The sequence below is a fragment of the Ogataea philodendri genome (assembly GCF_020536065.1).
Source record: "Ogataea philodendri strain CBS6075 chromosome Unknown scaffold14, whole genome shotgun sequence".
Classification (NCBI taxonomy): Eukaryota; Fungi; Ascomycota; class Pichiomycetes; order Pichiales; family Pichiaceae; genus Ogataea; species Ogataea philodendri.
Window position 1 is genome coordinate 221,354 of NW_025764159.1, and position 24,029 is coordinate 245,382.

Below are 24,029 nucleotides of genomic sequence, written 5' to 3' on the forward strand. Positions count from 1 at the left end.
ACTTCGAACAGCAGCTGGTGCGGGTCGTTCAAGAAGGTGTTATTAAATGTTAATGATATCAATTAGAGTGGTAATACAAATGCAAATTCATCAGAGTCGGGGCTTTCCCCGTCTGAGTAATGTCTCTTATAGCGAAATGACTTAGAGAGCAAGTCCTGCCAAGACGACAAGACCGCCAAGAAGACCGAAGTTGGCCGAGGCAGCGTGCCATGCGCCGTCCTCGAAGGTGGTGACGGAGCTGGAAGTGGTACCGTTGTTGGCAGAAGAGGTGCTGGTGCAAACTGGGCAGGTGGTGAGGGATTGGGTGGAGAAAGTGGTGGTTGCGCTGGAAACAGTCACTGCAGAACTGGACGAGCCGCCGGAAGAGCCTTTGCCCTTGGTGATAGTCACGGACTCACAGCCGGAAGCTGCGGCGCCGTCGGAGTAGAACATCAGCTCCCAAGAGCTCTGGGACCAGTTGTAAGGGTCGTTGGTGTTCTTACAAGCGTAGAAGCCGTTGGAGGAGCCGTTGGCCTGCAGAGTACCGTCGTTGGTAAACGTAAAGGTGACCGGGTCGCTGATCACACCAACACTAACGTACGAGGAGACCACACCGAAGGTAGCAGGGTATTGGCCAAACTGATCGCTGCTCAATGTTTTGTTGGTAGCATCGTAGCTGAAGTTGAGGGTGGAGTCGCTGTCTGCGAGGAAGACGTAGCTGAATCCGGCACCCTCGTGGAGAGCAGAGAGGGCTTTTCCGTCAACATCTGCGTTGGAAGACTTGGTCCACAGAGAAACCTGGTCGGCCATGGCAATGGCAGCAGTGGCAGCGAGAGCGAGAGAAGAGGAGAATTTCATGGTTTAGTAAATTGAACTGATGAACTGTTGGTTGATGAGTGTTAACCAGGTGGTTCGGTCGGTATTTATGCTCTCGAGGGGTAAACAGAGCGGCTTCGAGGAAGCTTTATTTTTAGAAATGAGATCATCAATGACGTGAAAAAATTTACTAACGACAATAAGGGTTTCCTATTGGGGTTGCAATTTTCACAAATGGGGGCATAATTACGGGTCCTCATCCAATTACGAGCAAAATCCGTCAGTTCCTTGCAGCTAAATGGCATGGACATGTTTATGTTTACCACGCTATAAATACTTGTTTCCAAAAAAAGCACTATTCAAAGCCAAAATATTCTTCTTCACTGCAGGGGCGCACAATAGCACAGGCCGGATCTGGGAACTTTCGGAACAAGCTCGTTGAGATTGCTAGATTGCGCCAATGAGTAGCACCAGCCCTCCAAGAATGCCAATGTTGGCAGCGGAAACATGCGTGGCAGCATCTGCATAGGAGCTAACACTACTGGCAGTGCCGTTGCTACCTCCCGATGCGGACGAAGTAGCACTACATGTTGGACATGTGGTAATGGCTTGAGTGGAGCTATGGAACACTGTTTTGGAAACAACTGCCGACGAAGACGTCTCTGCTGCCTTTTGCAGATAGAACGCGGAACAGGTATCTGGAGCGTTCAATCTTGGGTAGTATTTCAGATACCGCAGGTTGCCTGGCTGGGAAACGTCACCCTGACAGGCATACAGACCGTCTCTGTTGCCGTTGATGGTCAATTGGCCCAGCGTGTTGAACGCAAACTTGTCGGAGCCCTTGTCGAAACTGACCTGTACGCTGGAGTCGTTGGCAATAGTCACTTCCTGTGGGTCCTTGTCCGACGAAAGATACTCAAGAGACTGGTCAGAGCTGTCGTAATCAAAGTACATCTCGCGAGAGTCGCCAATCCGCAGAGTCAGGTCGTACGGTGGAGGCTGACCGTTGGAGTAGATTCCAAACGTGGCCCCGGCAATCAAAGAGTCCGACGACTTGATTGCCAAGATAAATTGGCCAGACACAGCTGTTGCAGTAGCAAGCAGAGAAATAAACTTCATTCTTAACTGACTCGACTAATGGCTCCCTAGACCCCTATTTATAACGAGAACAGGCTTTATTTTTAGCATGTCGCTGCTCCCCTTAAAGACTAATCCCAGGTACACTCGTGCCGTTCATGATGTGTACTCCGCGACGTCAACGGAGTTGGCCAAGGAATTCGGTCTCTAAGCTGTATTCCCTGACTCTTTTTTATTTTCTTCCGTGCCTTCGCTTGCATATTTTATTTCCCCGGCCCCTTGCATGCTATTTTTCGAAAAAAAGCCTTATTGTCGATCTGGTATTACTGTACACAAATTAGTTACTGCCGTTCGGACGAAAACGACACCTGTTGCAGGTTCTTGCCCGTCTTATGGTATTCCTTCACGTGGCGCAGGTACTTGAGCAGGCGGTGTTCGTCTGGATTGGCTGCTTTGAACTTCTTCAACGAAACACACTCCAAACAGTACGGACACTCAACAACCTCCACGGGCTCCAGACTGTCTTTCGGGAAGAACCATCCCCTCTTCACCGGGTCCTTCACCAGCTTGCCGTTCGAAAACACCCCATGGAACTGAATCATGTGATGCAAGTAGTTGCTGTCGTTGCGCTTGAAAAAAAGCTTCTGGAACTCGTTCTTTGTGTTTTCTTCGTTCATGGGGCAAAACGGGCACAGCGCAAAGTTGCCCATGTTGACGCTCTTCTTGCGCGACGTCTGTGCTGTCTCGCCCGCTGCCTCCTCCGTCCGCAGCTTCCTGTTCACCGCAGGCTCGTACAAACTTGTCCCGTACTTGCGGTTCTCGTGGTAGACGTACTGGGACCCGTGCTGCGCAACACCTTCAAAGGCCCGGATCGTGACATTGTTGCGCACCCGGTAGTAGTCCAGCCCGCGACACGGAGTGCGCAATTGGCCCTCGTACAGGTCTGACTCGTGCTTCGCAACGGGGGTCTCCGCGCCGCGGGGCTCCTGCTTCCAGTTGTAGTTGGACTCCGGTGCCTCGTCCGCCGACGGGTGTTCTGTCACGTGACCGTCAATTAGGGACCCAAGGGTGTCGATTGCGGGTGCGTCTGGATGATGGTGCTCGTCGAGACAGTACCGAGGAACGTGGTAGTCAAAATGGGTATCGTCGAACAGCTGGCTGAGGTTCGAGTCGAGCGGCGGAGTCGGATACAGACTTTCTTCTGCAACCGCGTACGAGTCGAAGCTGAGGTCGTCCACCAGTTGCTGCATGAAAGCGTCGCTTTCTTTCATGGTTGTTTGGTGTTCTACTCTGGTTTATGGCAAGATATATACGTTTGCATGGCAAAACAGATAATCCAGCAACAGATCACAGACACTGTGAAATTGGTTGTTCTGTTTGAAACTGGTCCACCTCGCACCGGATCATCAAAAACACCCTGCCACCGGGCCATTTTTCATATTTTTCTGAAAACGCGTGCACCACATCACACAGCATGAGCACAGAGAATCTCCCGTGGGTTGAGAAGTACAGACCGTCGACTCTGGACGAGGTGAACGGACAGCAGCACGTAGTTCAGACGGTGCGCAAGTTTGCCAAAGACGGGCGGATCCCGCACCTGCTTTTCTATGGGCCTCCGGGCACGGGCAAAACGTCCACCATAATTGCATTGGCGCGCGAGCTTTACGGGAAGAACTACCGTAACATGGTTCTGGAACTGAACGCGTCGGACGACCGTGGAATTGACGTTGTGCGGGACCAGATCAAGAACTTTGCCAGCACCCGGCAGATTTTCAACTCTGGGTTCAAGCTGATCATCTTGGACGAGGCTGATGCCATGTCGAACGCTGCGCAGAACGCACTTCGGCGGGTGATCGAGAAGTACACCAAGAACACGCGGTTTTGCATTCTGGCCAACTACTCGCACAAACTGAACCCGGCACTGTTGTCGAGATGCACGCGGTTTCGGTTCTCTCCGTTGCCGGACTCGGCGCTGCAGGAGCGTGTGGACGCGGTGATCAAGGCGGAGAGGCTGCGGATTGCGCCGGACGCGCGCGAGGCGCTTCTGGAGCTGAGCGAAGGCGATATGAGACGGGCCCTGAACGTTTTGCAGGCGTGCTCCACGGCCGTGGACGACGGCGAGGAGATCTCCCAGGACATGGTGTACGAGTGTGTGGGGGCCCCGCGTCCGCAGTCGGTCAACACCGTGCTGGACGCGATCATGAAGAACGACTGGACCGACGCGTACGCTACAATGACCAAGGTCAGAAAGACCGAGGGACTGGCGCTCGTGGATCTGATGGCCGGGTTTGTGCGCATCCTGGACGGGTTCGAGCTCCGGCCGCGCACCAGAACGGCCATTTTGCACGGTCTCGGCGATATTGAGTACGGAATCAGCAAAGGTGGCAGCGATAAGATTCAGAGCACAGCCGTGATTGGCGTGATAAAAAATGCGCTCGAAAATGAAGCAGCCTGAAAAAAAACGGCATGGATAAGCGAATTGTTGTTGTTGGGGCCGGCGTGATCGGCCTGACCACCGCGTTGCAGCTCTCACGGCGCGGGTACCAGGTTTCGATCGTGGCCAAGGAGTTGCCGGGCGACATGGCCGATTTCTACACGAGTCCGTACGCCGGGGCGTTTTTCTACCATCTGGACTCGCTTGCAAGCGACGAATGGGCCTCGCAATTGCAAGATCTGGCCTCGTACTACGAGCTGTTGAAAGTGGCAGAGACCAGTGCGTCTGCGGGCGTCGCGGAACGCATCGCCGAGGTGTACGTCCCGCGTATTTCCATGACAGAGCAGAATTACGACGGTCCGTGGTTTAAGGACGTGGTGAAAAACTACCAGGTGATTCCGCCAGAGGAGTATCCGGCCGGAGCTGTGCAGGACGATATCGTGTTTGCCTTCAGATACACCTCGTTTGTGATCAACCCAGTGCAGTATCTGCACTACTTGCTGTTCCAGTGCGCGGACAACGGCGTCGAGTACATCCGGCGCAGTGTGTCGTCGCTGGATGAGGCACGGACGCTGTTTCTGCGCGACGGCGAGTTTTGCGACGCCGATCTCGTGGTCAATTGCACGGGAATCGGCGCGTTCGACCTGAACGTGGCAGACAGGAAAAACAGACTCCCGATTAAAGGCCAGACTCTTCTTGTGGAGAACGTGGCGGAGAAACTAATCATTGTCGAGGCAATGGATTCACAGCACCCGACCGAGTCGCTGTATGTGATTCCGCGTGCTGGCTACGGAACGTTGTTAACAGGAACGTATTTGTACGGCGACGATTCCACCAACTTCGATCCGGCCTTGACCGAGAGAATCAAGGCTAGGGCTCTCAGGTACGCTCCCGAGCTTGTGAGCACGAGCTACATGAAAAACAGACCTGAATTGGTCGAGGTGCGCCAGTTTGTTGGTATTCGACCAGGCAGAGAGGGCGGAGTCAACGTTTCCAGAGACGGCTGGACGATCCACAACTACGGGTCAGCCCACTCGGGGTACCAGAACTCGTACGGACTGGCCAACGCGGTGATCCGCCTTGTTGAGACCGTGCGTAGCAAGCTCTAGTCAAATTACAATTTTTCAATAAAATATTTTACCACTAAAAACATGTCGACTCTGTACGAGCAGCAAATCGCCATGAAAAATCGCCGGCGTGTGCTGGACCTGGAGATAGACGCCTATTTGAAGCTGAAGAGTAAACTGGTGGGGGTTCTGGCGCTAGCAAGAGAAAATAAACTCGACACTGTGTCGGAAGAAGAATTGTCTAAATTGCAAGCTGAGCTGGATCTCGTGCGATTCAAGACAAACCTGAACCTGTTGGTGGACAGTCTGAAGTACAAAAACATGTCACAGGACATGGACTCGCTCGAAACAAGCATCAACGCCAAACTGCTCTCGTACATAGACTCAGAGGTCGAAGAGAGCAAACAGCTCACTTTGAAGATCGATAACGCCAAAGAGCTGCTCAAAAACCGCCGCAAAATCAACTCCGTCGTCCAGCAGTACCTGCAACGCTCGCGAACCATCACGCTCACGGCAGACGAGCTCGAGTCGCTGTTTGGAGCAGAAATGGACGCTGCCTCCGTGATGAAGACCGGCCGCGAGATCAAGGACGGCGTTTACGAGTTCAGTCTCAACAGCGCATCGTTCCAACTCAGCTGCCAGCAGCTCACTGCCCAGATCGACGCCAAGATCGCCGAATGCAACAGCTCCAGAACCCAGATCGACCAGAGCCGGCAGAAATGGGAGTCGCTCGCCTCGAAACTGTCGCAGGTGCTTGTCCAGCTCCAACATATAGACACGTAGGCTTTAATCTATATATACAGCTACTTCTCCTCCTCAGAAACCTGCTCCAACGGCTCGTTGTCCTGCTCCATCTTCTCCTGGACAAACCCTTGCACCACCTGGATCTCTTTGGAGGCAGGAATCACAAGCTCGTTTTCGCGGTACTCCTCGATCTTGGCACACGCCTCGGCCACGCCCTCTGCGCTCGCGCTCTCTTCGAACAGAGTAAACAGTTCTGCAACGTCTCTGATTGGAGCCAAGTCCTGGCGACCAACCTGTTCGGCAAACTTGTCGAACTTGAGCTGTCCCATGTATTTAACTCCCTGGACAAACCGGTAGTCCACCTCGAAGTCGGACTCGAGAATGTCGGGAATCCCAAAAATGGCCTGTTGCAATCTCTCCAGACGGTCGTACCACTCGTCTGTCTCGACGCTCTCCTCCTGGAGATACCGTTCTCTGAATTCTTGCAGATACTGGTCTCCGGACTTTTTGAACTCTTCTTTGGCGTTTTCCAGCGCTCTTTCTCTCTCGGTGATAACCTGCTTGATTCTCCACATCGTGGTGTGCATGCTGTCATTCAGGTTCAAAAACTCTTGGGATGCTGGGTTGTCTGACTGTTGACGGAAGATGTAGATTTCTCTCTCGAGTTTGTTTCTTTCCTTCAAGCACACGTACCAGAGATTGTGCAGGTCTTCCCAGGACTTCCGTCTAAGCTCCTGGACGGACCACGGTCTTCCCGTGGCCGTCACCTCGGCCGGTTCTCTGATGAACTTTTTGTCGTGAAAAAACTGCCATAGCGGATGGTTTTCCTTGACGCTGATGTTGTTGATGGTGGGCAGAATCGGAGGTTTCAGCTTGATGTCGCGAGGGATCCGTCTTCTTGCGGCGGCAAGCGCCGACGTGTGGAAATGGCGGGACATTGTGAACAAGACAGCCGATGGAGGTTTTTTTTTCAAGACATTTTTTCAAATACTCGGTGTGGCACAGCACTTCTCAAAGAGTGTTTCTACATGTGGCTGGTGGAAATATTTCTCCATGCTAAAGTCGATTGGGAGTCTGTGGCAGGCCACCAGACAGCTATCTGTGAAGATCCCGCGAGCCAACAAGATGCCGCCACGGCCCAAGGTGGTTGAGACGGATATTCAGGAGAAGTTCATCAAGGGCGGGTCCGGAAAGGGCGGCCAGAAAATCAATAAGACAAATTCCAAGGTTCAGCTCACGCATATCCCGACCGGGCTTGTGGTGACGTCGCAGGCTACACGGTCGCGCGAGCAGAACAGGAAGATTGCGCGGGAGATCATGGCCGCGAAGATCGACGAGATGGAAAACGGAGAACACAGCAGAGCTGCCATAGTCAATCTTCGCAGAAAAATGGTCAAGGAACGGGCATCGCGCAAGTCCCGCGCAAAGTACAAGGCCCTCGAGGAAGAGAAGAAGGCCAAGGGGGAGGAATGGGACGTGGTGATCGATCTGGACGAAGAACAAAAACATTGACTAATTATACACACTAAAATCATTCTCGCTTATTTTTCAGCAGGTAGCTCTTTTGCGACTTGAGATCTTCCACCTTGTGGTAGGCTTCCAGCAGCTCAAGAGAGTGCTCGTCTCCCTTCTCGAGCCACTCCAGCGCCTTGTCGGACCAGATTCCTGGCTTCTGGGCGAGCAGCACGTCGCCATTGGTTTCAACATAGTTCTTGATACAATCCAGCACCAGACTCCGGTTCGAATTGCATCTGTGGAACAGGAAAACAAGGTAGTACTCCTTGATTCCGAGATTGGTCAGTCTGTAGAACAGCGTCTTGGTAGGAACAGTCAGATTCGAGTCGAGGACGTCGTCCAACTTGCTGAAGAAAGACTCTTTCTGAGCAGCAACGTTGGCCAGGTCAATGGCCGGTCCTTCTTTCTTAAACGCCTGCAAAAACCGCGGGTCAGAGAACCGCACAGTTGGCTCGTCAATGAACTCCAAAGGCGACTGCATGCCCTCGATCGCAGGATCGATGTTCGCAGAGTTGCTCTGCTCGATCTTGGCACGCTTGGCAGGAGGACCAGACGGCTGACTGTCTCTGAAACTCTTGAACGCAGCGGCCAGGTCGTTGTCGGCCTGGTTTTGCGCAGCCATTGCAATGGACTGCTCGATCTGTTCTTGCGGAGTAGGACGCAGGAACTGGTTCTCTGGCCGAGGAGCAGGAACGATCTCCGGCTCGCCAAACTCGGGAGTCTCGAAAATGTCCAGGTTCTCGTCCACAAAGTCGTTTCCTTCTGGGATGTTGGGGAAGTACAGTTTTGGACCAGCTGCTTTTTTCAGGTGTTTTCTAGCACTCAGCCAGTCTTTGTTGGCGACATTCGCAGCAAGAGCCTCTTTCTCCTGTCTCACTTGCATGATACAGTATTTCAAGTAGTTTGTCACGCCAAACAAGCTCAAAAAGTTCTTGTATCTCTGTCTCCAAGACTCCGAGGTGTGGTTAGGATGGGTATTTGCGTAATTGTCGAAGAATCCGGTGGGAAAATTGATGATCTCAAACCCTTTCTCGTCCACGCTCGGTCTCAGCTTGGTGTAGATCGTCTTGCACATCTCAAAGTCTTCCCAGGCGGTGAAACTGGTGGTCTTCTTCTTGATATTGTAATCCTTGATGTAATTTCCGTTGGAGTCCTTGAGCAAAGTTCTGTTTGGTCCTGCTTTATAAACGTACTCGATATCGTACTTCAATGTCCGGATTCTCTCTCTAAGAGAGGCTGCACTCCGCTGTCTCTGTTTGAAATAGTCTTCTTCACTGATATCCTTGTAAATCTGGTGGCCCTTGTAGCCCATCCAAGGTCTTTTCCGGATCTCCTCGAACAAATAAGCGTCCTCATCTGGAGTGAAGTACCGCATTGTGGCCGGTCCGTTCAAACTGTTGAGATCATTTGAAGCTATCACCGTGGAAGGGGAATGAAGGATATACGAAATCAGAGGCTGGATGCCCTTGCTGATAGAGTCCTGGACAAACTTGTAAGAATACACATGGAACCGTTTCAAGTCCTCGCTCATCAGGAAGTCTGGAGAAGACAAAATCACTGTGTCCTTGGTGACTCCTCCAACCACAAGCCCACTATGGGATTCAATTAGATGTATCAACTGTTGGTTCTGGTCAAGAGGGGGGTATAAGTAAAACTTGATAGGCTTGTTGGACGCATCCAAAAACAAGTCTGTTTGAGGAGACGGGGTCCCCTGGAGTTGGGATATATCTGTTTGAAGGATGCTATCCATTGGTGTTTGGTGTTTGTTTACCCTTAAGCTAGTGTAAGGAGGGTGTTGGTGTTAAGTGTAATTTGTAAACAAAAAAAAAATTAATTTATTCATGGGCCAATTTTCTGATGGCTGGTTAGGAGCTCTGGCTCTTTGAAGGATAATACCTGCTTGAGATAGCAGACAATACGGGAGCAGTTGGTTTGGTCAAGCTGGGAATGGCCAATGGTGGCTGGATGTAGTATTTATGTTGTAATCTGATTGACTGTGGTGGTCATTTACAGTGGTAATTCCTCATCGAAATAACTTTTCTCCTCCCTCTAAATTTCTTCCCCTTTAATGGATCCTGACGTTCCTGTGGCATTGGCGGGCGACTCGCCGTACTATCGACTCCAATCGTCGATCTGTGTGGACGAGGAGCTGGATTTGTTGATGCTGTTCGGCGGGTTTGACCAGGACGATATCATTGACGACCATGTGTATCTATTGGACTTGAAGGCGAACAAATGGCTGGACAGTCGCAAATGCGGCATCTTTAGAGAAGGCCACTCGATGACCAGCTTGTCGAGCGGGTCTGTTCTTGTATACGGCGGGTTGGCGGTCGACGACCAGTACCATCAGCATTTGGCCGGGCAAAATGCGGTCTTGAACGGACTACCCATGTTGATCTATAATATGGTTGACGACGTGTGGACCAGTCCGGAGTCGAGATCGCCCGACAATGGCTCGCGGTTGGAACCGATTTCCATCTCCAGACACTCGACGTGCTTATCAAGGGACAGATCCAAGGTTTACATCAGTGGAGGCTACAACGTGGTGATCAAGGAGGAACCCGTGAATGATCTGTATTGCTACGAGTTTGCCACCAACAAATGGGACCGACGCACGTTCGTGAGCAGATTCGACCATTTCGTGTACGAATCCGGGAACAAGATCTGGTCGTTTGGTGGTTTGTCTAAACAGATGAACCATGTCAAGAAAATATCCATGTTTGATCTCGATAACAACGCTGTTGGCGAGCTCAAGCTCAGCAACATGCCCAAAATGCTCACGGGAAACCACACGTATCTCAAGATCTCGGACCATAAAGTACTGGACATTTTCACCTCGCAATGGTCGTTGGACCAAGAAACCATTAAACCCTCGATTGGTCTGTTTGACCTCCAAAAGACAAAATATATCCCGCTCATCACCGGAAGTCTAAATCTTCTAACGAAATTCCGCTGGAGACACTTCTTCATTCATAACGACAGTCTTTGCATGCTGGGATACCCGCTGACCCCAGAAACTAACGATACCTCTTACGACTATAGAATGACACATTTGATGAAAATACCCTTGGCCAATCTCGGGGCCTCCACGAAAACCGACACCGGGAGCACAGACGTTACATTACTGAGCAGTTTTCACCGGCTATATAACCACAACAGCTTCACCGACTTCAGGATCGTGGCTATCAATTCGTTCACCAGACCAGAAGACGATAACGACATGTACGAACGCAGCGACCCGATCAACGTCCACAAGCTGGTTTTGATCACCCGCTGGCCGTACTTCAAGAAACTGTATGAGTCAGGAATGGCGGAGTCGCAGTTAAACGAGATGTTCATCCCAGAGCCTGTTGGGTGGGTCAGCAGACTGGTTGAGTATTTCTACACCAACAGCATTGACAATTGCACAATTGACGAAATGAGTGGACTACTACTGCTCTCAGAGATGTATGAGCTTTCAGAACTTAAATCGATGCTTCTGAGTCAAATATATGCCGACGGATTCAAGTTGAACACCATCTTGGAAATATGGAAAATAGCAGTCTATCTGGACGATCCAATCCTGAGATCCAACTGCGAGTCGTTCATTTTCCAGAATTGGGGCAAGCTGGTGAAAACCAGTTCGTTCAAGAAACTCGACAAGCAGTACATCCTGAGACTGTTTGAAGGTCTGGACAACGAGAGCAAAATCGTGTCTGACGAGGCAATGCAACGGAAGGTCAAGTTTGATGACGAGCCTTTGTCGACCGTTTCCAGTACGTACCGACGTGTTTCCAGCCGATCGCCGCAGTCCATCATTGTGGAAGAGGACGATCCGCAGCTGTTTAGTCATTCGAATCAAACGGTTGATGAAGAGATGGACGAAGATGACGACGAATGGTGAGTCTCACACTCCGCCTGCTTCTCTAAACCATCTGATTGCACGGTCGAACCCAACAATCACCAGCCCGTCATTGTCTCCTTCTCCAGGGATGAGCTTTTTCGGTATAAACGACAATGCGCAGCAGGTGGCATGATCCAGCTGGTTTGTGTTCTGCAAAGCTTCGTCGTCCACGTCGGACCTGCTCACCACCAGACTGGCTTCCTTTGTTCGCGTGCTTGTGCTCCAGATTCTGATGGTGTCGTCGAGACCGCCGCTCGCCAGCAAAGTACCGTCTTCGTTAAAAGACACAGACATGCACCAACTATTATGAGCGAATCCTCCAATACCGACATTCGAGGAGTGCGAGGCATTTGTCAATGTTCCGATGACCTCTCCGTACTTGACGTCGTACAGGAAAATGGTTCCGTATGCACCAGAGTCGCGGGCCACGGCCAAAAGCGTGCCACCAGGAGAGAATCTCACGCACCGCACCGTGGATAACGAGCTGGCAGAAGTGGCTTTTTTCAGTCCGTACGACTGGAACTCGTACAGCGGCTTCAAATACTCCAAATCATAGATGTACACGTTACCGTTCTGGTGTCCCACGGCCATTCTCTTGAACATGGGGTCGAGATCGACGCTGGTTGCAAACGACTTATCTGAAGAGACGGTTTTGCCCGAATATATTAAATTTCCGCCATCCACCGAGTAGATCTGGGTTTCTCCCGTTGCCATGGTAAGCGCCAAGAGGTCCGACTCGTTTTCTGGGTCCTTCATGAACTTGACGGCCCAAAACGAGCTTTTTTCGTTCTTCAACTCTGCCGGCAACTCGTCCACTGCCTCGAGATCTTGGCCCAATCTGTACAGGTAAAACTTCCCTGCAAAAGAGACCGTGCCGATCAGCAGCTCAGACTCCGTCTCAAACAGGGAAACGTGGTGCAGGCCGAGTTTATCGACCAAAACCTGTTTTTCCAACGGTTTCTCAGAGTCCGAGTTGAGCCAGAGCTTGAGCGAGCCGTCTGCCGAACACGTGACAGTGTACTTCTTGCTGACACAGACGTCGAGGATGTCGGACCTGTGTGCGTCGCCGACGATCGCCGTGGAGATGTATTGTTTTCCCATTGCGAAATGTATGGGAGATTTTTTGGCCGGCGAGAAGAAAGACAGGTTGTTACGTAAGCGCGGAGGAGGAGCAGAAAGGGACGGAATCGGACAGAATGGGGACCGGTCGCGGTGGTTTTGACGTTGTGGAGCGGTACTATAGCCATTGTGTCTCCACTCGTGTCTTCCTGTCCACTCCTCCCTTCCTCTCCCCCACTTGCTTCTGCCCTCCGTGCTGGCTAGATAAGTGAGAGCACAGCCCAGAAATATTTGTAAATATTACGCTCATGGTGGAGGTGAGAATACCCAGCACAATGGTGCTAAACGACTACCATCTGTACAACATCGAGATTGTCGTGAGTCCGGAGCGCCAGGTACACAAGCTGAGCAAGCGGTTCAGCGATTTTGTCGAGTTCAAAAAAGAGTTGGAGGCTTCTTTGCACCGCACTATACCCTACAGTTTGCCTTCCAAATATTCGTCCTTGTACAAATCGAAGGAGTCCACGATCGAGCAGCGGCGGGTTGGGCTGTGTGAGTTTCTTCAAGGGCTTTTGAACGACGAATCTCTGCGAAATGACACCCATGTTCTTGAGTTTCTGTATCTGGGGGAAAACACCTTCACTGCTAGCGAGGCGGCTGACGGATTGCAAACCGGTTGGGCAGACGAGTCCAAGAGTATCAAGACCTTGTTACAGACGGTGCGATCAAAGTTGTTTGCGAGAGACACGAATCTGGTCGATTGTAAGCGAATAATGGATACCTGTGGAGCGAAGCTGGACAAGTTGGAGAGGTTTCAGGACGAGGACGGGCTCGGAGCCGGAGAAAAAAGACGGCGTCAGAACGTGGTAGGCCAGCAGCGCAAGGAGTACGAGGAATTGTGTGTTTTGGTGCGCAGTATGATCAACGCCAATGGACTATCGAGTCCAGCTAAGCCTGCGTTCAAAAGAAGTCTGGGCAAGGCCAAAGAGACACAGGAAACCAAGCCGTTGGATAATCAGCAGTTGTACCAGCACCAGCAGGTTCTGATGACCCAGCAGGACGAAAGTCTGGACCAGCTACGGGGAATTCTCCAGAGACAAAAACAGATAGGACTTACTATAAACGAGGAGCTGAGCGTGCAGAACGAGCTGCTGCGTGGTCTGGACGACCAGATAGACATCTCGCAGCGCAAGATGAACTCGGCCAAGACGCGGATCGGGAAAATCCTCTAGCATGCTCCTCTGAAGGAGTGGTGTTTCTGCTGCGGCTCGGCGTCCTTGAGCTTGATCAGCTTCTCGTTGCCATCGTTGGCGATCGACAACAGCATATTGTACACCATGGCGTCGCCGGTTTCCTCGTCCTCGGCCTCTTTTGCGCTGTGCTTGAGTTTCTCAACATTGGCACGCACAAGGTCGACCGACTTCATCAGGATCTCCATCACCTCGACAATGTCATGCATCAGCTTGTCGAGCAGCTGCGACGTGAGGTTGTACTTGACCACGACTCTGAGGATCTCGTTGTTGAGCTTGCTGTCCTCCTTGGTGGCCTTTGGCAGGCCGTAGTTGGGGATGATCCACTTGCGGTTTCTTAACAGCTTCGACACCAGCGACTGCGGGATCTCGGGGTACTTCTTGGAGAACTCGGGAGAGAACTGAAACGACACAACAGGCAGCGCTGGGTTATAGTACTTGTGCTCCGACAAAAATAGGTGGTGGTTCACGGGACTTGGGGCCTCTCGAGGAGCACCTCTGGCGGTGTGGCCAGCCGGCAAGTGCAGGTTCGAAACACACACAAACAGCTTAGTCTCCTCCAAGAACTTGGACAAAATCCGTGCATTGGTGATACAGTTGTCAAAGATCTCAAAATAGCCCTGTTTGCCCAGATGCAAGAAGTTGAAATACTGGTGGATCACCTGGTAGCCCGGTCTTGAGAAATTGAGCGTGAACGACTCCTCCAATCCGCCGAGATACTGCAGCTGGAACTTGAGCTCCTGCGGTAGCCAAGACTGGTTTCTGAACACGACCCAACCCAAGCCTGCGGTAGCAAGCCCAAATTTGTGGCCCGAGCAGTTGATCGACACCACGCGCGGGTTCCTAAAGTCCCACGCCAGCTCCGGGTACACCACCGAGGCCACAATGCCGCCCGAGGCTCCGTCCACGTGGATCGGCACAAAGTTGCCGGTCTCGTCCTCGTACTCCTGCAGAATGTCCGACACTTTCTGGACGTCCTCAAATCCACCGGTGTAGGTGGATCCCATGATGACAAAGACACCTATGGTGTTTTCGTCAACATTGCGTCTGACCAGGTCATAGTCCAACAGAAAGTCTGTCTCAGAAACAGTAATAATACGGGCCTCCACGTCGAAATAGCGGGCAAACTTCTCCAAAGCCACCTGGCAGCACGAGGCCATCAGGATGTTGGGATGGTACGGATCCTTGCCCTGGGCTTTGCGCCGGGCCTGCCAGTTCTTCTTCATAGCCAATCCTCCGAGCATGATAGCCTCGGACGACCCCGTGCACGCTGTGCCCAGAGCAGCGTTCTGGACGTCCACGGGAGCGTGCCACAGGTCGGCCAGAATCGAAATACACCGCTGCTGGATATCAATCAACATCGGGTACTCGTCGTTATCGGCCAGATTCTTGGTGAGGTTCTCCATGATGAGCTTCTCGGCGTCCTCCTCAAGATGGGTGTTGACGAAGGAGGCCAAGTTCAGCTCCGTGTTGCCGTCAAGACTCAATCCGTCGTGCAGAATGTCGTACACCTGGCGCGAAGGCATCCCACCTTCGGGCAACTTGTACTTGTCGTCCACGCCACGGAACTTGGACACAATGCTGCTGTCGGGCTGCTTCTCTGCCCGGGCCTTGTGATAGGACTTCTTGGCAGAAACGTACTTTTTCACCAATTGCTTGGCCGGAGAGTCGGACTTGAGAATCTCGCCCTCCAGACTGTCAGAGTCGATGTGAATAGAAAGCGTCATGGTAACGTACCTGTGGAATCTGAAATAATTTTATATTAGTTGCTTGCTCGGGCAGTGCAATGCGGCAATTTAAAAAGACTTGGCATAAATACTCGGGCTTTCTTTCACTCTCTATATACTCAAGTAGTTCTGGATGGCCTCCTCAGTCTTAGCAACAAGCTGGCGGTACTTCTGCTGTGTCTGGATCTGGTCGAGGAAGATCTTGTACTTGGTGCCCAGCAGCTTTCTATCTGGGTCGTTAGGGCTGGACGGATTGATTATTCTGCCCGTGCCCGATAAGTCGTTCATCACCTTCCACAGCTTGTCGCCCGCAGAGGTGGTGCTGTTGCTCGTGTAGCTCGAGAACGTAGAGCCGCGGCCCCGCTGCGACAGGAAGTTCTTCGACGCAGTGGCCTGCGCCTTATTCTTCGTGCCAAACGACAACGTCTGCTCCTCCTCGTCCTCGGAGTTGTCCAGGCTGTTGCCCAGCTGCTTGGTCTCGTCCTCGATCGGAGTCATGGTTGGGAACGGATACGTGGTCTGTGTGTTGCCCGCACCCAGGGCGCTGATCGAGGTCATCGAGGCAGTGGCAGATGGCGCGGTGTATGGAGATGGAGGCTGGTCAGGAACCGGGTCTGTTCCGCCAGAAACAGCAGAGTTTCTTCTGCTCTTGACCGTGGCACCTTTACGGTTCTTCAAAGCGTCCTCTGCAGCAACAGCTCCCAGCATGGCAGCACCAAACACAACAGAAGCGTCGATGTATCTTGGAATCACGATTGGAAGACCCGTGCAGTCGGCAAGCAGTCTCATCAAGAGTCCGTTACGGCACTGGCCTCCACTCATGAAAATGGCATTAATCTTGTAGCCGGCAGCCTCCATCTTCTCGATGATGTGTCTTGTTTGTTGACCAATGAACTCGCACGCAGCAAGATACTCCACAGCAAGGGCGTCCAAGGAAACGTCCATGCTCTGGCCAATAATAGAGGCCCTCATTGTAGGGTCGGCAATTGGCGATCTATTGCCGTGGAAATCGCCGTAAAAGAACAGGTTCTTGGCCAACGCAACAACAGACCGCTCCTTGGTGGACTTCTTGAGCATCTCCAGTCTCGTGTTGAGGTAATCAAATCTGGAAGCTCCCGAAGCCTCAGATGCAACACCCAGTTCAGTATAGGCAGGATGGGTGGACAGAACGTGTGCCAAAAGCGCACCTGTGCAGGACTGGCCTCCTTCGGCCAGCCAGAAACCCTTGGCCATCACGTCTCTATATGGACCCCAAACTCCTTCCACAAAGATCGCCTTGTCGTCCAAACAGATATGGCAGGTGGACGTACCAGCCACGGCAGCCAGTCTTCCGGTGGCCTTGGCCATACCCCTAAGGTTCTTGTCCTGCTCAACAAGATCTGGAATTGGGGTCTCGGTCTGGGCAGCAACCGTACCAATCCAGCCGGCGTAGGCGTCAATGACACCCGATCCGACGTAGCAGTCGGTTGTCAGTCCCAATGCCTCTGCTGCGGCCTCGGTCAGACTTCCAACGGTTTCTCCTGCAGACAAGTACTTGCCGTTGATGCCTGGAGCACCGCCCAGTCTTCTGAAATTGTCCTCCACCAGTTCTGGCAGATCAACCTTGTTCAGGAAATCGGACGACCAACCGTTTCTATTGGTGATTCCCTCCGGGATGAAACCTTGTTTACAAACAGTGCTGCAGAACGATCTGGTTTCGGAGCCGGTTGCTTTGTGAGTGAGGAAATCGGCCAGATCGTAGAACTTGCACTGGTTGAACAAAGACTCTCCGTCGGAGTCCTTTGGCAGATGGTTCTTGAGCCACTTCATCTTTGGCAGCTCCATCTCAATGGACATTTTGCCACCAACGTACTTCAAGCACTCGTCGTGGGTGGCGTTGATCTCGTTCACCTCGGTCTCTGCTCTGTGGTCCATCCACAAGATGATGTCCTCGAGGTTGTCGTCGAAATCAGGACCCACAGCCATTGGCTCGTCGGTTTTTTCGTTCACCACCACAAGCGAACAGGTTGCGTCGAAACCCATACCCAACACTTTGGAAGGGTCGACATGGGACTGTGAAACAGCAGTCTTGACACAGTAACAAATGGCGTCCCAGATCTCTGTGGAGGACTGGGTGATGTGATTAGCCTTCAATTCGTGTCTGGTGATGGGCCGCTCGGCAAGCCCTAGAATTGCCCCCGTTTGATCAACAACAGCGGCTCTTGCCGAACCGGTTCCCACATCCACTCCGATGTAGTAGATTGGCTCTGCCTGCTTGTCGACAACCTGGAGATTCTTCAACGAGAGATGAAACGGGTTGGTAAAAGACTTCGTTGCGTGAATATGGGACATTGTAAAGGACAACAAGCAGTTTTGATAATTACACAAACGATAACCCTTGGTATTTATACTTTTCGTTGCGAGTCGTGGCTAGTGAACCTCCCCACCTCCTGGCAGATGACGAAATTTTACGCTATGGAGTTCCGGAGCGCACGAAAATTATTTATTGTACAATATATATGTTACAGATTAGTCCTGATTAGCAGATGCAGATGATGCAGTTGAGGAAACGTTGGAATTCTTGTGCAGATACTTGTCGCACACGCCCACCACAAAGTCGAATTGTTCGTTTTCTTGGATCGTTTTGCTGAGAATTTGGATGGTAATCTTTTTGCTTTGCTCTGTGGTTGCAGTTTCCACAGACTTTTCCACAAGCGAACATAGAAACAGCTCCAATGCCCGGCCAACCGCCACCGGAGTTGCCTGGGCCACCTTTCCGATGTCCTCGTCCGTCTGCATGAGCTTCTTAATTCGCGCAGCAGGGAAGTGCGTCTTGATGTTCTCGTAAGTGTCTGGGACCCCGGTTTCTGACATTCTTGGTTACGTAAGCCTGGAAACCCGAAAAGAAAAAAAAAATTAGAACGCGCGTGTACGGTTTGTTCGGTCAATTTAAGCGCTATCCAGGGGAAAATCGGTTGCCTTTATATAATTTTCAAAACAGTTACACAGCCTTGAATATGGAGGAATATTTTTTGCTCCATTAGAGAAAACGGTCTGGGAAGAAAACTGGGGCCAACAGCGTCCAGATGTACAGTCCGTAGCACATCCAGGAGCTGGTGACCTTCATTCCGAAGTTGAAGTACGTTCTTCCGACCGGCACAAACGTTCCTGGGCCCTGATCCACGTTAACGTTGACTGTGAGCAACGAAGCTATGTACTGCGTAGCCAGGAAGAAGATCCAGTGGAACAGCACGTAGTTGTATTTGATGCTGGTTTGTTCTTCGCCGAGATCGTCTTCGGAGTCCTCGAAGTACGAAGGGTCGTTGAGCGCGGACTCCGGCAACGATCCTTCGTTGACGGCCTGGCGAAGAGCCTCGATCCGCATGTCTTTGCGGCTTGGTTGCTCAGAAACGATGTTGGACACCGGGTCGAGTCCCGAGGCGTAGTTTGCGTTGGACTTGTGGTGGAACGCAGAGTTTCCAGCGGCTCTTGTGGTTGTGTACGCCACGGCAGTGAAGGTAAAGAACGCTCCAACTATCACAGAAAACGTTCTTGTGCTTGCGTATCTGACAAGCGGGTTGCACTGTTTGTCGTCCGGCTCGCTCAGACACGCGCTAAACACGAGATACGTGCAGTAGATGCAGCACATGGACGACTGTGCCAGACCTGCGTTCGGGTTGTACTCCTGGACAACGGGAGCCACAGACAGAGCCGTGGCCGCGAGCGTGAGCAGCAGGTTCAGCGTGATGGCGAACGTGTTGAGGCCGCATCCGGAGCGCGAGAAGTAGATGTACATCAGCACCGTCAAAACAACAACCCCGGCGTACATCCCAAGCGTGCCCCCAACCAGCAGAGATCGCCAAAAAGCGGGGCCCTCCATGCACCCGGAATCCGACTCCGAGTCGTCGAGGTAGATCTCGCCCTCCTCGATGCGTTCCATGCACGTTTCTGCCCACTCGTGTGCAAAGTCCACCAGCAGGATCAAACCAATTAAAATAAACCAGATACTGAACAAAATCGAGAAGCTGTTACCCCAGGAAAGAAAGAACTTATCGGGCACCAGGTAAGTCAATCCCGTGAGCACGACGAACGACGCCAATTTCAGCATCCAGTACCCGTTTTGGATGGCTGCGCGCGGGTTGGCGGTCGACCTCACTCCAATCAGCAATCCAGCAAGAACAAGATGCATCACTCCAAGCGAGAGGGTGATCCGTTGCACGTTCGTGAACCCAACACAGCCGTGTTCTTTGCAATACTGGTTGCCGTACTTGAACAGCCCCCACGTCCACTTCTCCACGAGGGCCGTCAGCGAGTGGCTCTGGCCGACCCAGGCCAGAATAGACACCAATAGGAAGATGATGGCGTAGGTGACTCTTGTGGCCACCGACGACTTGAAAGTGCCCATGAGCGGGTTCATCTGGGAATTCAAGCAGCACGAACACATCGACGCTCCGAAACAGGACGCCAGCCAGTTGCCGGCCATCGCCACGGGCGCCAGAGGAAGAGAAAGAACCGCACCCATTGATACAACAAAAAAACTTGTGACAAATTAATTCACCCTGGGGTGCACCGCCTTGGCCCGACAGCGATGGGGCACCGGCACCTGGAATTGGGCGTGTGCAGAGAACAGCAACGCGACTGAGGGGATAAGCTGTGTGGTTCAATTAGACGCCCAGAACGCGGTGTTGTCCATCGCAACGTGTGCAATAGAATGGGTCCTCTGTTGGAATCGGCTCTCCGATGGAAATTAATATACGCAAAATTTAAACTTACAAACAATCACACTTCTCTATGGCTCCGTCCGCCGTGGTGATCGAAGTCGGCGCGCGACACGTCTCGTTCGGAATCGCAGACGACCCACGGCCGCTCTGTGTGCTTGACACGGCCAGTTTTAGCCGGGACCAGCAGTTCTCTGTTCCTCCTAACAACTACTCAGACCACGAGAACACGGCTCTGTGCACGTTCTCGTACTTGTTCCACCCGAACCTGCTCGACTACGAGCCGGGAACAGGATCTGGCTCGTTTGAGCACGCGTTGAACGTGCAATTGTTCGATATATTCCACCATCTCTTCACCACATACAAAATTGACTCGGTCAACGCAAACATCGTGCTAGTTGCAAACAGCATGCTCAACAACACGTACAAGACGGCGGTCACGTTCCAGCTGCTCGAAAAGCTGCACGCGAAAAGCACTCTGTTTCTCGACGACGCCCTCATGACATTGGTAGCAGCAGGTTTGCGCACCGGTCTCGTGGTAGACCTGGGCTGGCATTTCGTCACGATCAGCCCCGTGTTCGACCTCAGACTGCTACAGAACCATGCCAAGTGGTCAAAGAGAGCAGCAAAATACTTGTATTTCAAAACAGATCCGCTCTCGCTCGAATCAATCGACATAGACCAACTTTTCACCGTAGACGAAAACTGCTACGATACAGACGAGAAAACACCGTCCCAGCTGCTGATCGAGCTTCATCGGGAGCTTCCAATAGACCTCCGCAAACCACTTTTTGAAAATATCGTCTTCACGGGCGGACTCGCCGAAAATCAAACGGTTGTCGATAAGATCGTCGCCGACCTGAAGTCCGCCAAAATCCACACAGAAACAGCATTCTCGCTCGGTAGCTGGCAGGGAGCAAGCCTCTACACTGCAACTGTCCTTGCAAAGGACGGTAACTGGAACACTCTGGACAGAATCAAACGCGAAAACTATATTACACCTTGACAAAACTAATCACTCCTTGGAACTGCTCGCGATGAACGTGTGCGGCTTCTTGTTTCTGATAGAGTCCGATTTGGCAGTATACGGATTGATTTTGGCACTGAGAGGGATCATGTCGAAGTTAAACTCTTCTCTATCGTCCACCTCGTCCTGCTCGTTCTCCTGATACTGCTCAGAAAGATCATAGTATCTCTCCCACGGATACCTCTCCAGGTACTCATTCGAAGTCATCCCCCCTGCATGTAATAAACGATAAAACAACCGGCCAACGCGTTTCTTCACCGGAACAGAAACAGGCTTAATATCCAAATTATCCATCTCGTAATTCAGAATCGTAAGCAGCAAAGATTCGTTGGTAGGACAGTTGGGGTTATATTCCAAGGTATCGTAGAAAGGACAGGCGTAGGAGACTGGCGAAGGAGCAATGTTTTGCAGCATCAAAGGACTGTTTTTGGGAGCAAGCGGCTCGCCGTGAGGCGCAATGTGCACTTTGGTGTATGTGATTGGCGACGTGCTCGAAGCCACCGAGGCCTGCGAAACTTCTCTAAGACTGTTGTCCTCGAGCTCCTCTTTCTCGTCGTCGCTGTTGATCAGGTCCGGGATGATGGGGGAAATAAGGTTCAGCTCCCATTTGGCAACGCCCGTCGTGGCCTCCGTGCTTGGCTGCGCACCCGACGGCATAATGCTTGGCGAGTACTCCTCGACGCTGGACTCGTACACTTCGTCGTCCTCTTCATCTTCGTCGTCGTCCTCTTCGTCGCCGTCGTCATCGTCATCGTCATCGTCCTCTCCGTCGTCTTCTTCGCTGTAATCGTCGTCACTGGACTCCTCGTCCTCGTCTTCCTCGTCCTGACCCGTCCCAGCATCCTGCTCGTCCACCGCGCTGTACTGCAACGGCGACTCGAACTCGACAACAGGCTGGCCTGTTTTGGCGGGCATCTCCGGCGACTCGACCTTCACCTCGTCGTCCGTATCGCTGAAATCGCCGTTGCTATCGCCTAGAACATACGACGAGGACTCAACAGAGTCGTCGTACGTCTCAATGATCCGGTTCGGGTCTCTCTGTGACATGATCAACTGCGCAGCACTGGGGTTGGCCCCCTCGCGCCTATTGGACTTGAGCGTCTTGAACGTCTCAAACTTCTGCTGGTACACAGACAACATCGAATTGGCAGCCAATTGCGGCGTCCGGCCTGTCACGTCTGTGTTTTCGTTCTCCATCGATGGTCTTTGGAACAAAAAAGTGGAATCTTTATTTTCCCCCCATGCAACTATTAACCGCCCAAACTATAATTCACCGCGACTCTTTGGTGCTTTTTGCGACGACCGTCCCCACATAATTTTGCAAGTAATTGTTCTCATTTTCCAGTTCTTTACACTGTCGCTGTTTCTTGCGGATCAACTGCACAAGAACGTCGATTTCGTCACGCACCTTCAACGTTTCTTGTACACTCATAAAGAAAATAATAATTAAACTTTTTTTTGTTAGGTAATGATTTCAGCTGATGAGAAGAGACGATTAAGGGCCCTGAAAAAGGAACAGAAACGGCTCGAGGAACTCGAGAAGGGCAACTCCGAGGACGAACGACGCGCTAAGCTGTTTATTCGCCGCCCGTTGCTCGAACTGCCCAATAAGGAACAGTTTGGAAAAACCTTCACCATCATGTCGTACAACTTGCTGGCCCAGGCCCTCATCCGCAGAAGTTTGTTCCCTAACAACGGCGACATCCTCAAATGGAATAAACGCTCAGAAGCCTTGTTGGCCGAACTGACCCATTACGCCGCAGATATCATGTGTCTTCAGGAAATGGACTATATCCAGTATAACACTTTCTGGAACCCAGAGCTTGAAAAATTGGGTTATAGCAACAGATTCTACAGATCGGGCACCAAAAACCACGGAGTGGCCATTTTCTTCCGCACGTCCAAGTTCCAGCTGGTTGATTCCACCGTTATCGACTACGATCAGGTCCCCACTGCAAATATCGTTCCAAGAACAAATACTTTAAACGTGGGTCTCCTGGTGGCATTAAGACCAGCCGACGATCCGTCCAAATTGCTGATTGTGGGAACAACGCATCTGTTCTGGCACCCGTTTGGAACTTACGAACGAACAAGACAGACATACATCGTTCTCCAGGAAACGTCCAAGTTTGAGAAAAGTGTTCAGGCCTCGCATCCAGATTTTGAAAAATCGTACAAGTTCTTCGCCGGAGACTTCAACTCCCAGCCATACGACTCACCGTACTTGTCGATTGTGCAGAAACCGATCAAGTACAACGCAAGATGTCTGAAGGTGATCTCGTGCTCTGCCGCGTACGATTACGCCGATCAGGAAGCAAATACTCTGGAAACACCGGTTCCTGAAGAGTTCCAGCCCAACGAGCAACAAGAGAAGCTAGTCCATGATATGGAGAACTTGCACAACTCGCTGGGTACCAGGGCAATCTCGCTGTACTCGCTTGGCTACCATTTGATAGACCCGGAAAACGCAGGACTCGATAACGAGAGAAACGAGCCGTTTTTCTCGAACTGGGCACACACATGGAGAGGTCTGTTGGACTATATTTTCTTTGTGACGGATTGGGACTTTTCGGACTGCACACAGTTGGAACAATTGGAAGACTTCCAGTCGAAATATGGGGTGCTTATAAAAAAACTGCTGAAACTTCCGCACCCTAAAGAAATGAACGAAGGACAGCCCCGCGAGGGAGAATACCCAAGTGATCATTTGTGTTTGATGGCAGAGATAGAATTGAAATAAACATAGACTCATAG

At 51.7% G+C, this 24,029-nt stretch overlaps 26 protein-coding genes across 26 annotated transcripts; 11 read left to right on the top strand and 15 right to left on the bottom strand.

Moving 5' to 3' along the window:
* Window positions 1-52: 52 nt before the first annotated feature.
* Window positions 53-852, top strand: OGAPHI_006481 (uncharacterized protein; the record flags this gene model as incomplete). The annotated part of the gene is made up of 2 exons (XM_046207771.1): window positions 53-70; window positions 133-852. 2 exons carry the CDS (start codon window positions 53-55, stop codon window positions 850-852), a joined length of 738 nt encoding a protein of 245 aa, XP_046058744.1.
* On the bottom strand, window positions 142-837 carry OGAPHI_006482 (uncharacterized protein; the record flags this gene model as incomplete). The annotated part of the gene is made up of 1 exon (XM_046207772.1): window positions 142-837. One exon carries the CDS (start codon window positions 835-837, stop codon window positions 142-144), a length of 696 nt encoding a protein of 231 aa, XP_046058745.1.
* A 390-nt stretch (window positions 853-1,242) lies between the features above and the next one.
* On the bottom strand, window positions 1,243-1,914 carry OGAPHI_006483 (uncharacterized protein; the record flags this gene model as incomplete). The annotated part of the gene is made up of 1 exon (XM_046207773.1): window positions 1,243-1,914. One exon carries the CDS (start codon window positions 1,912-1,914, stop codon window positions 1,243-1,245), a length of 672 nt encoding a protein of 223 aa, XP_046058746.1.
* A 299-nt stretch (window positions 1,915-2,213) lies between these two features.
* On the bottom strand, window positions 2,214-3,143 carry OGAPHI_006484 (uncharacterized protein; the record flags this gene model as incomplete). The annotated part of the gene is made up of 1 exon (XM_046207774.1): window positions 2,214-3,143. One exon carries the CDS (start codon window positions 3,141-3,143, stop codon window positions 2,214-2,216), a length of 930 nt encoding a protein of 309 aa, XP_046058747.1.
* Window positions 3,144-3,346: 203 nt separating this feature from the next.
* Window positions 3,347-4,327, top strand: OGAPHI_006485 (uncharacterized protein; the record flags this gene model as incomplete). The annotated part of the gene is made up of 1 exon (XM_046207775.1): window positions 3,347-4,327. One exon carries the CDS (start codon window positions 3,347-3,349, stop codon window positions 4,325-4,327), a length of 981 nt encoding a protein of 326 aa, XP_046058748.1.
* Window positions 4,328-4,452: 125 nt separating this feature from the next.
* OGAPHI_006486 (uncharacterized protein) lies at window positions 4,453-5,415 on the top strand (the record flags this gene model as incomplete). Its single annotated transcript, XM_046207776.1, has 1 exon — window positions 4,453-5,415. The coding sequence occupies one exon, from the start codon at window positions 4,453-4,455 to the stop codon at window positions 5,413-5,415; it is 963 nt and encodes a 320-aa protein (XP_046058749.1).
* A 42-nt stretch (window positions 5,416-5,457) lies between these two features.
* On the top strand, window positions 5,458-6,156 carry OGAPHI_006487 (uncharacterized protein; the record flags this gene model as incomplete). Its single annotated transcript, XM_046207777.1, has 1 exon — window positions 5,458-6,156. The coding sequence occupies one exon, from the start codon at window positions 5,458-5,460 to the stop codon at window positions 6,154-6,156; it is 699 nt and encodes a 232-aa protein (XP_046058750.1).
* OGAPHI_006488 (uncharacterized protein) lies at window positions 5,758-6,144 on the bottom strand (the record flags this gene model as incomplete). Its single annotated transcript, XM_046207779.1, has 1 exon — window positions 5,758-6,144. The coding sequence occupies one exon, from the start codon at window positions 6,142-6,144 to the stop codon at window positions 5,758-5,760; it is 387 nt and encodes a 128-aa protein (XP_046058751.1).
* Window positions 6,157-6,176: 20 nt separating the features above from the next.
* Window positions 6,177-7,055, bottom strand: OGAPHI_006489 (uncharacterized protein; the record flags this gene model as incomplete). The annotated part of the gene is made up of 1 exon (XM_046207780.1): window positions 6,177-7,055. One exon carries the CDS (start codon window positions 7,053-7,055, stop codon window positions 6,177-6,179), a length of 879 nt encoding a protein of 292 aa, XP_046058752.1.
* A 115-nt stretch (window positions 7,056-7,170) lies between these two features.
* Window positions 7,171-7,629, top strand: OGAPHI_006490 (uncharacterized protein; the record flags this gene model as incomplete). Its single annotated transcript, XM_046207781.1, has 1 exon — window positions 7,171-7,629. The coding sequence occupies one exon, from the start codon at window positions 7,171-7,173 to the stop codon at window positions 7,627-7,629; it is 459 nt and encodes a 152-aa protein (XP_046058753.1).
* Window positions 7,630-7,648: 19 nt separating this feature from the next.
* OGAPHI_006491 (uncharacterized protein) lies at window positions 7,649-9,382 on the bottom strand (the record flags this gene model as incomplete). The annotated part of the gene is made up of 1 exon (XM_046207782.1): window positions 7,649-9,382. The coding sequence occupies one exon, from the start codon at window positions 9,380-9,382 to the stop codon at window positions 7,649-7,651; it is 1,734 nt and encodes a 577-aa protein (XP_046058754.1).
* Window positions 9,383-9,700: 318 nt separating this feature from the next.
* Window positions 9,701-11,515, top strand: OGAPHI_006492 (uncharacterized protein; the record flags this gene model as incomplete). Its single annotated transcript, XM_046207783.1, has 1 exon — window positions 9,701-11,515. One exon carries the CDS (start codon window positions 9,701-9,703, stop codon window positions 11,513-11,515), a length of 1,815 nt encoding a protein of 604 aa, XP_046058755.1.
* OGAPHI_006493 (uncharacterized protein) lies at window positions 10,133-10,684 on the bottom strand (the record flags this gene model as incomplete). The annotated part of the gene is made up of 2 exons (XM_046207784.1): window positions 10,133-10,561; window positions 10,634-10,684. The coding sequence occupies 2 exons, from the start codon at window positions 10,682-10,684 to the stop codon at window positions 10,133-10,135; spliced, it is 480 nt and encodes a 159-aa protein (XP_046058756.1).
* Window positions 11,176-11,430, bottom strand: OGAPHI_006494 (uncharacterized protein; the record flags this gene model as incomplete). The annotated part of the gene is made up of 1 exon (XM_046207785.1): window positions 11,176-11,430. One exon carries the CDS (start codon window positions 11,428-11,430, stop codon window positions 11,176-11,178), a length of 255 nt encoding a protein of 84 aa, XP_046058757.1.
* Window positions 11,516-11,518: 3 nt separating the features above from the next.
* On the bottom strand, window positions 11,519-12,616 carry OGAPHI_006495 (uncharacterized protein; the record flags this gene model as incomplete). Its single annotated transcript, XM_046207786.1, has 1 exon — window positions 11,519-12,616. One exon carries the CDS (start codon window positions 12,614-12,616, stop codon window positions 11,519-11,521), a length of 1,098 nt encoding a protein of 365 aa, XP_046058758.1.
* Window positions 12,617-12,882: 266 nt separating this feature from the next.
* On the top strand, window positions 12,883-13,806 carry OGAPHI_006496 (uncharacterized protein; the record flags this gene model as incomplete). The annotated part of the gene is made up of 1 exon (XM_046207787.1): window positions 12,883-13,806. One exon carries the CDS (start codon window positions 12,883-12,885, stop codon window positions 13,804-13,806), a length of 924 nt encoding a protein of 307 aa, XP_046058759.1.
* Window positions 13,803-15,551, bottom strand: OGAPHI_006497 (uncharacterized protein; the record flags this gene model as incomplete). The annotated part of the gene is made up of 1 exon (XM_046207788.1): window positions 13,803-15,551. One exon carries the CDS (start codon window positions 15,549-15,551, stop codon window positions 13,803-13,805), a length of 1,749 nt encoding a protein of 582 aa, XP_046058760.1.
* Window positions 14,457-19,881, top strand: OGAPHI_006498 (uncharacterized protein; the record flags this gene model as incomplete). The annotated part of the gene is made up of 6 exons (XM_046207791.1): window positions 14,457-14,489; window positions 14,778-15,329; window positions 16,008-17,526; window positions 18,575-18,840; window positions 19,255-19,314; window positions 19,594-19,881. The coding sequence occupies 6 exons, from the start codon at window positions 14,457-14,459 to the stop codon at window positions 19,879-19,881; spliced, it is 2,718 nt and encodes a 905-aa protein (XP_046058761.1).
* On the bottom strand, window positions 15,663-17,882 carry OGAPHI_006499 (uncharacterized protein; the record flags this gene model as incomplete). The annotated part of the gene is made up of 1 exon (XM_046207792.1): window positions 15,663-17,882. The coding sequence occupies one exon, from the start codon at window positions 17,880-17,882 to the stop codon at window positions 15,663-15,665; it is 2,220 nt and encodes a 739-aa protein (XP_046058762.1).
* Window positions 18,060-18,404, bottom strand: OGAPHI_006500 (uncharacterized protein; the record flags this gene model as incomplete). The annotated part of the gene is made up of 1 exon (XM_046207793.1): window positions 18,060-18,404. The coding sequence occupies one exon, from the start codon at window positions 18,402-18,404 to the stop codon at window positions 18,060-18,062; it is 345 nt and encodes a 114-aa protein (XP_046058763.1).
* On the bottom strand, window positions 18,571-19,974 carry OGAPHI_006501 (uncharacterized protein; the record flags this gene model as incomplete). The annotated part of the gene is made up of 1 exon (XM_046207794.1): window positions 18,571-19,974. The coding sequence occupies one exon, from the start codon at window positions 19,972-19,974 to the stop codon at window positions 18,571-18,573; it is 1,404 nt and encodes a 467-aa protein (XP_046058764.1).
* A 347-nt stretch (window positions 19,975-20,321) lies between these two features.
* OGAPHI_006502 (uncharacterized protein) lies at window positions 20,322-21,254 on the top strand (the record flags this gene model as incomplete). Its single annotated transcript, XM_046207795.1, has 1 exon — window positions 20,322-21,254. The coding sequence occupies one exon, from the start codon at window positions 20,322-20,324 to the stop codon at window positions 21,252-21,254; it is 933 nt and encodes a 310-aa protein (XP_046058765.1).
* OGAPHI_006503 (uncharacterized protein) lies at window positions 20,525-20,926 on the bottom strand (the record flags this gene model as incomplete). Its single annotated transcript, XM_046207796.1, has 1 exon — window positions 20,525-20,926. The coding sequence occupies one exon, from the start codon at window positions 20,924-20,926 to the stop codon at window positions 20,525-20,527; it is 402 nt and encodes a 133-aa protein (XP_046058766.1).
* Window positions 21,255-21,263: 9 nt separating the features above from the next.
* OGAPHI_006504 (uncharacterized protein) lies at window positions 21,264-22,472 on the bottom strand (the record flags this gene model as incomplete). Its single annotated transcript, XM_046207797.1, has 1 exon — window positions 21,264-22,472. The coding sequence occupies one exon, from the start codon at window positions 22,470-22,472 to the stop codon at window positions 21,264-21,266; it is 1,209 nt and encodes a 402-aa protein (XP_046058767.1).
* Window positions 21,733-22,062, top strand: OGAPHI_006505 (uncharacterized protein; the record flags this gene model as incomplete). Its single annotated transcript, XM_046207798.1, has 1 exon — window positions 21,733-22,062. The coding sequence occupies one exon, from the start codon at window positions 21,733-21,735 to the stop codon at window positions 22,060-22,062; it is 330 nt and encodes a 109-aa protein (XP_046058768.1).
* Window positions 22,473-22,743: 271 nt separating the features above from the next.
* On the top strand, window positions 22,744-24,015 carry OGAPHI_006506 (uncharacterized protein; the record flags this gene model as incomplete). Its single annotated transcript, XM_046207799.1, has 1 exon — window positions 22,744-24,015. One exon carries the CDS (start codon window positions 22,744-22,746, stop codon window positions 24,013-24,015), a length of 1,272 nt encoding a protein of 423 aa, XP_046058769.1.
* Between the last annotated feature and the right edge of the window lie 14 nt (window positions 24,016-24,029).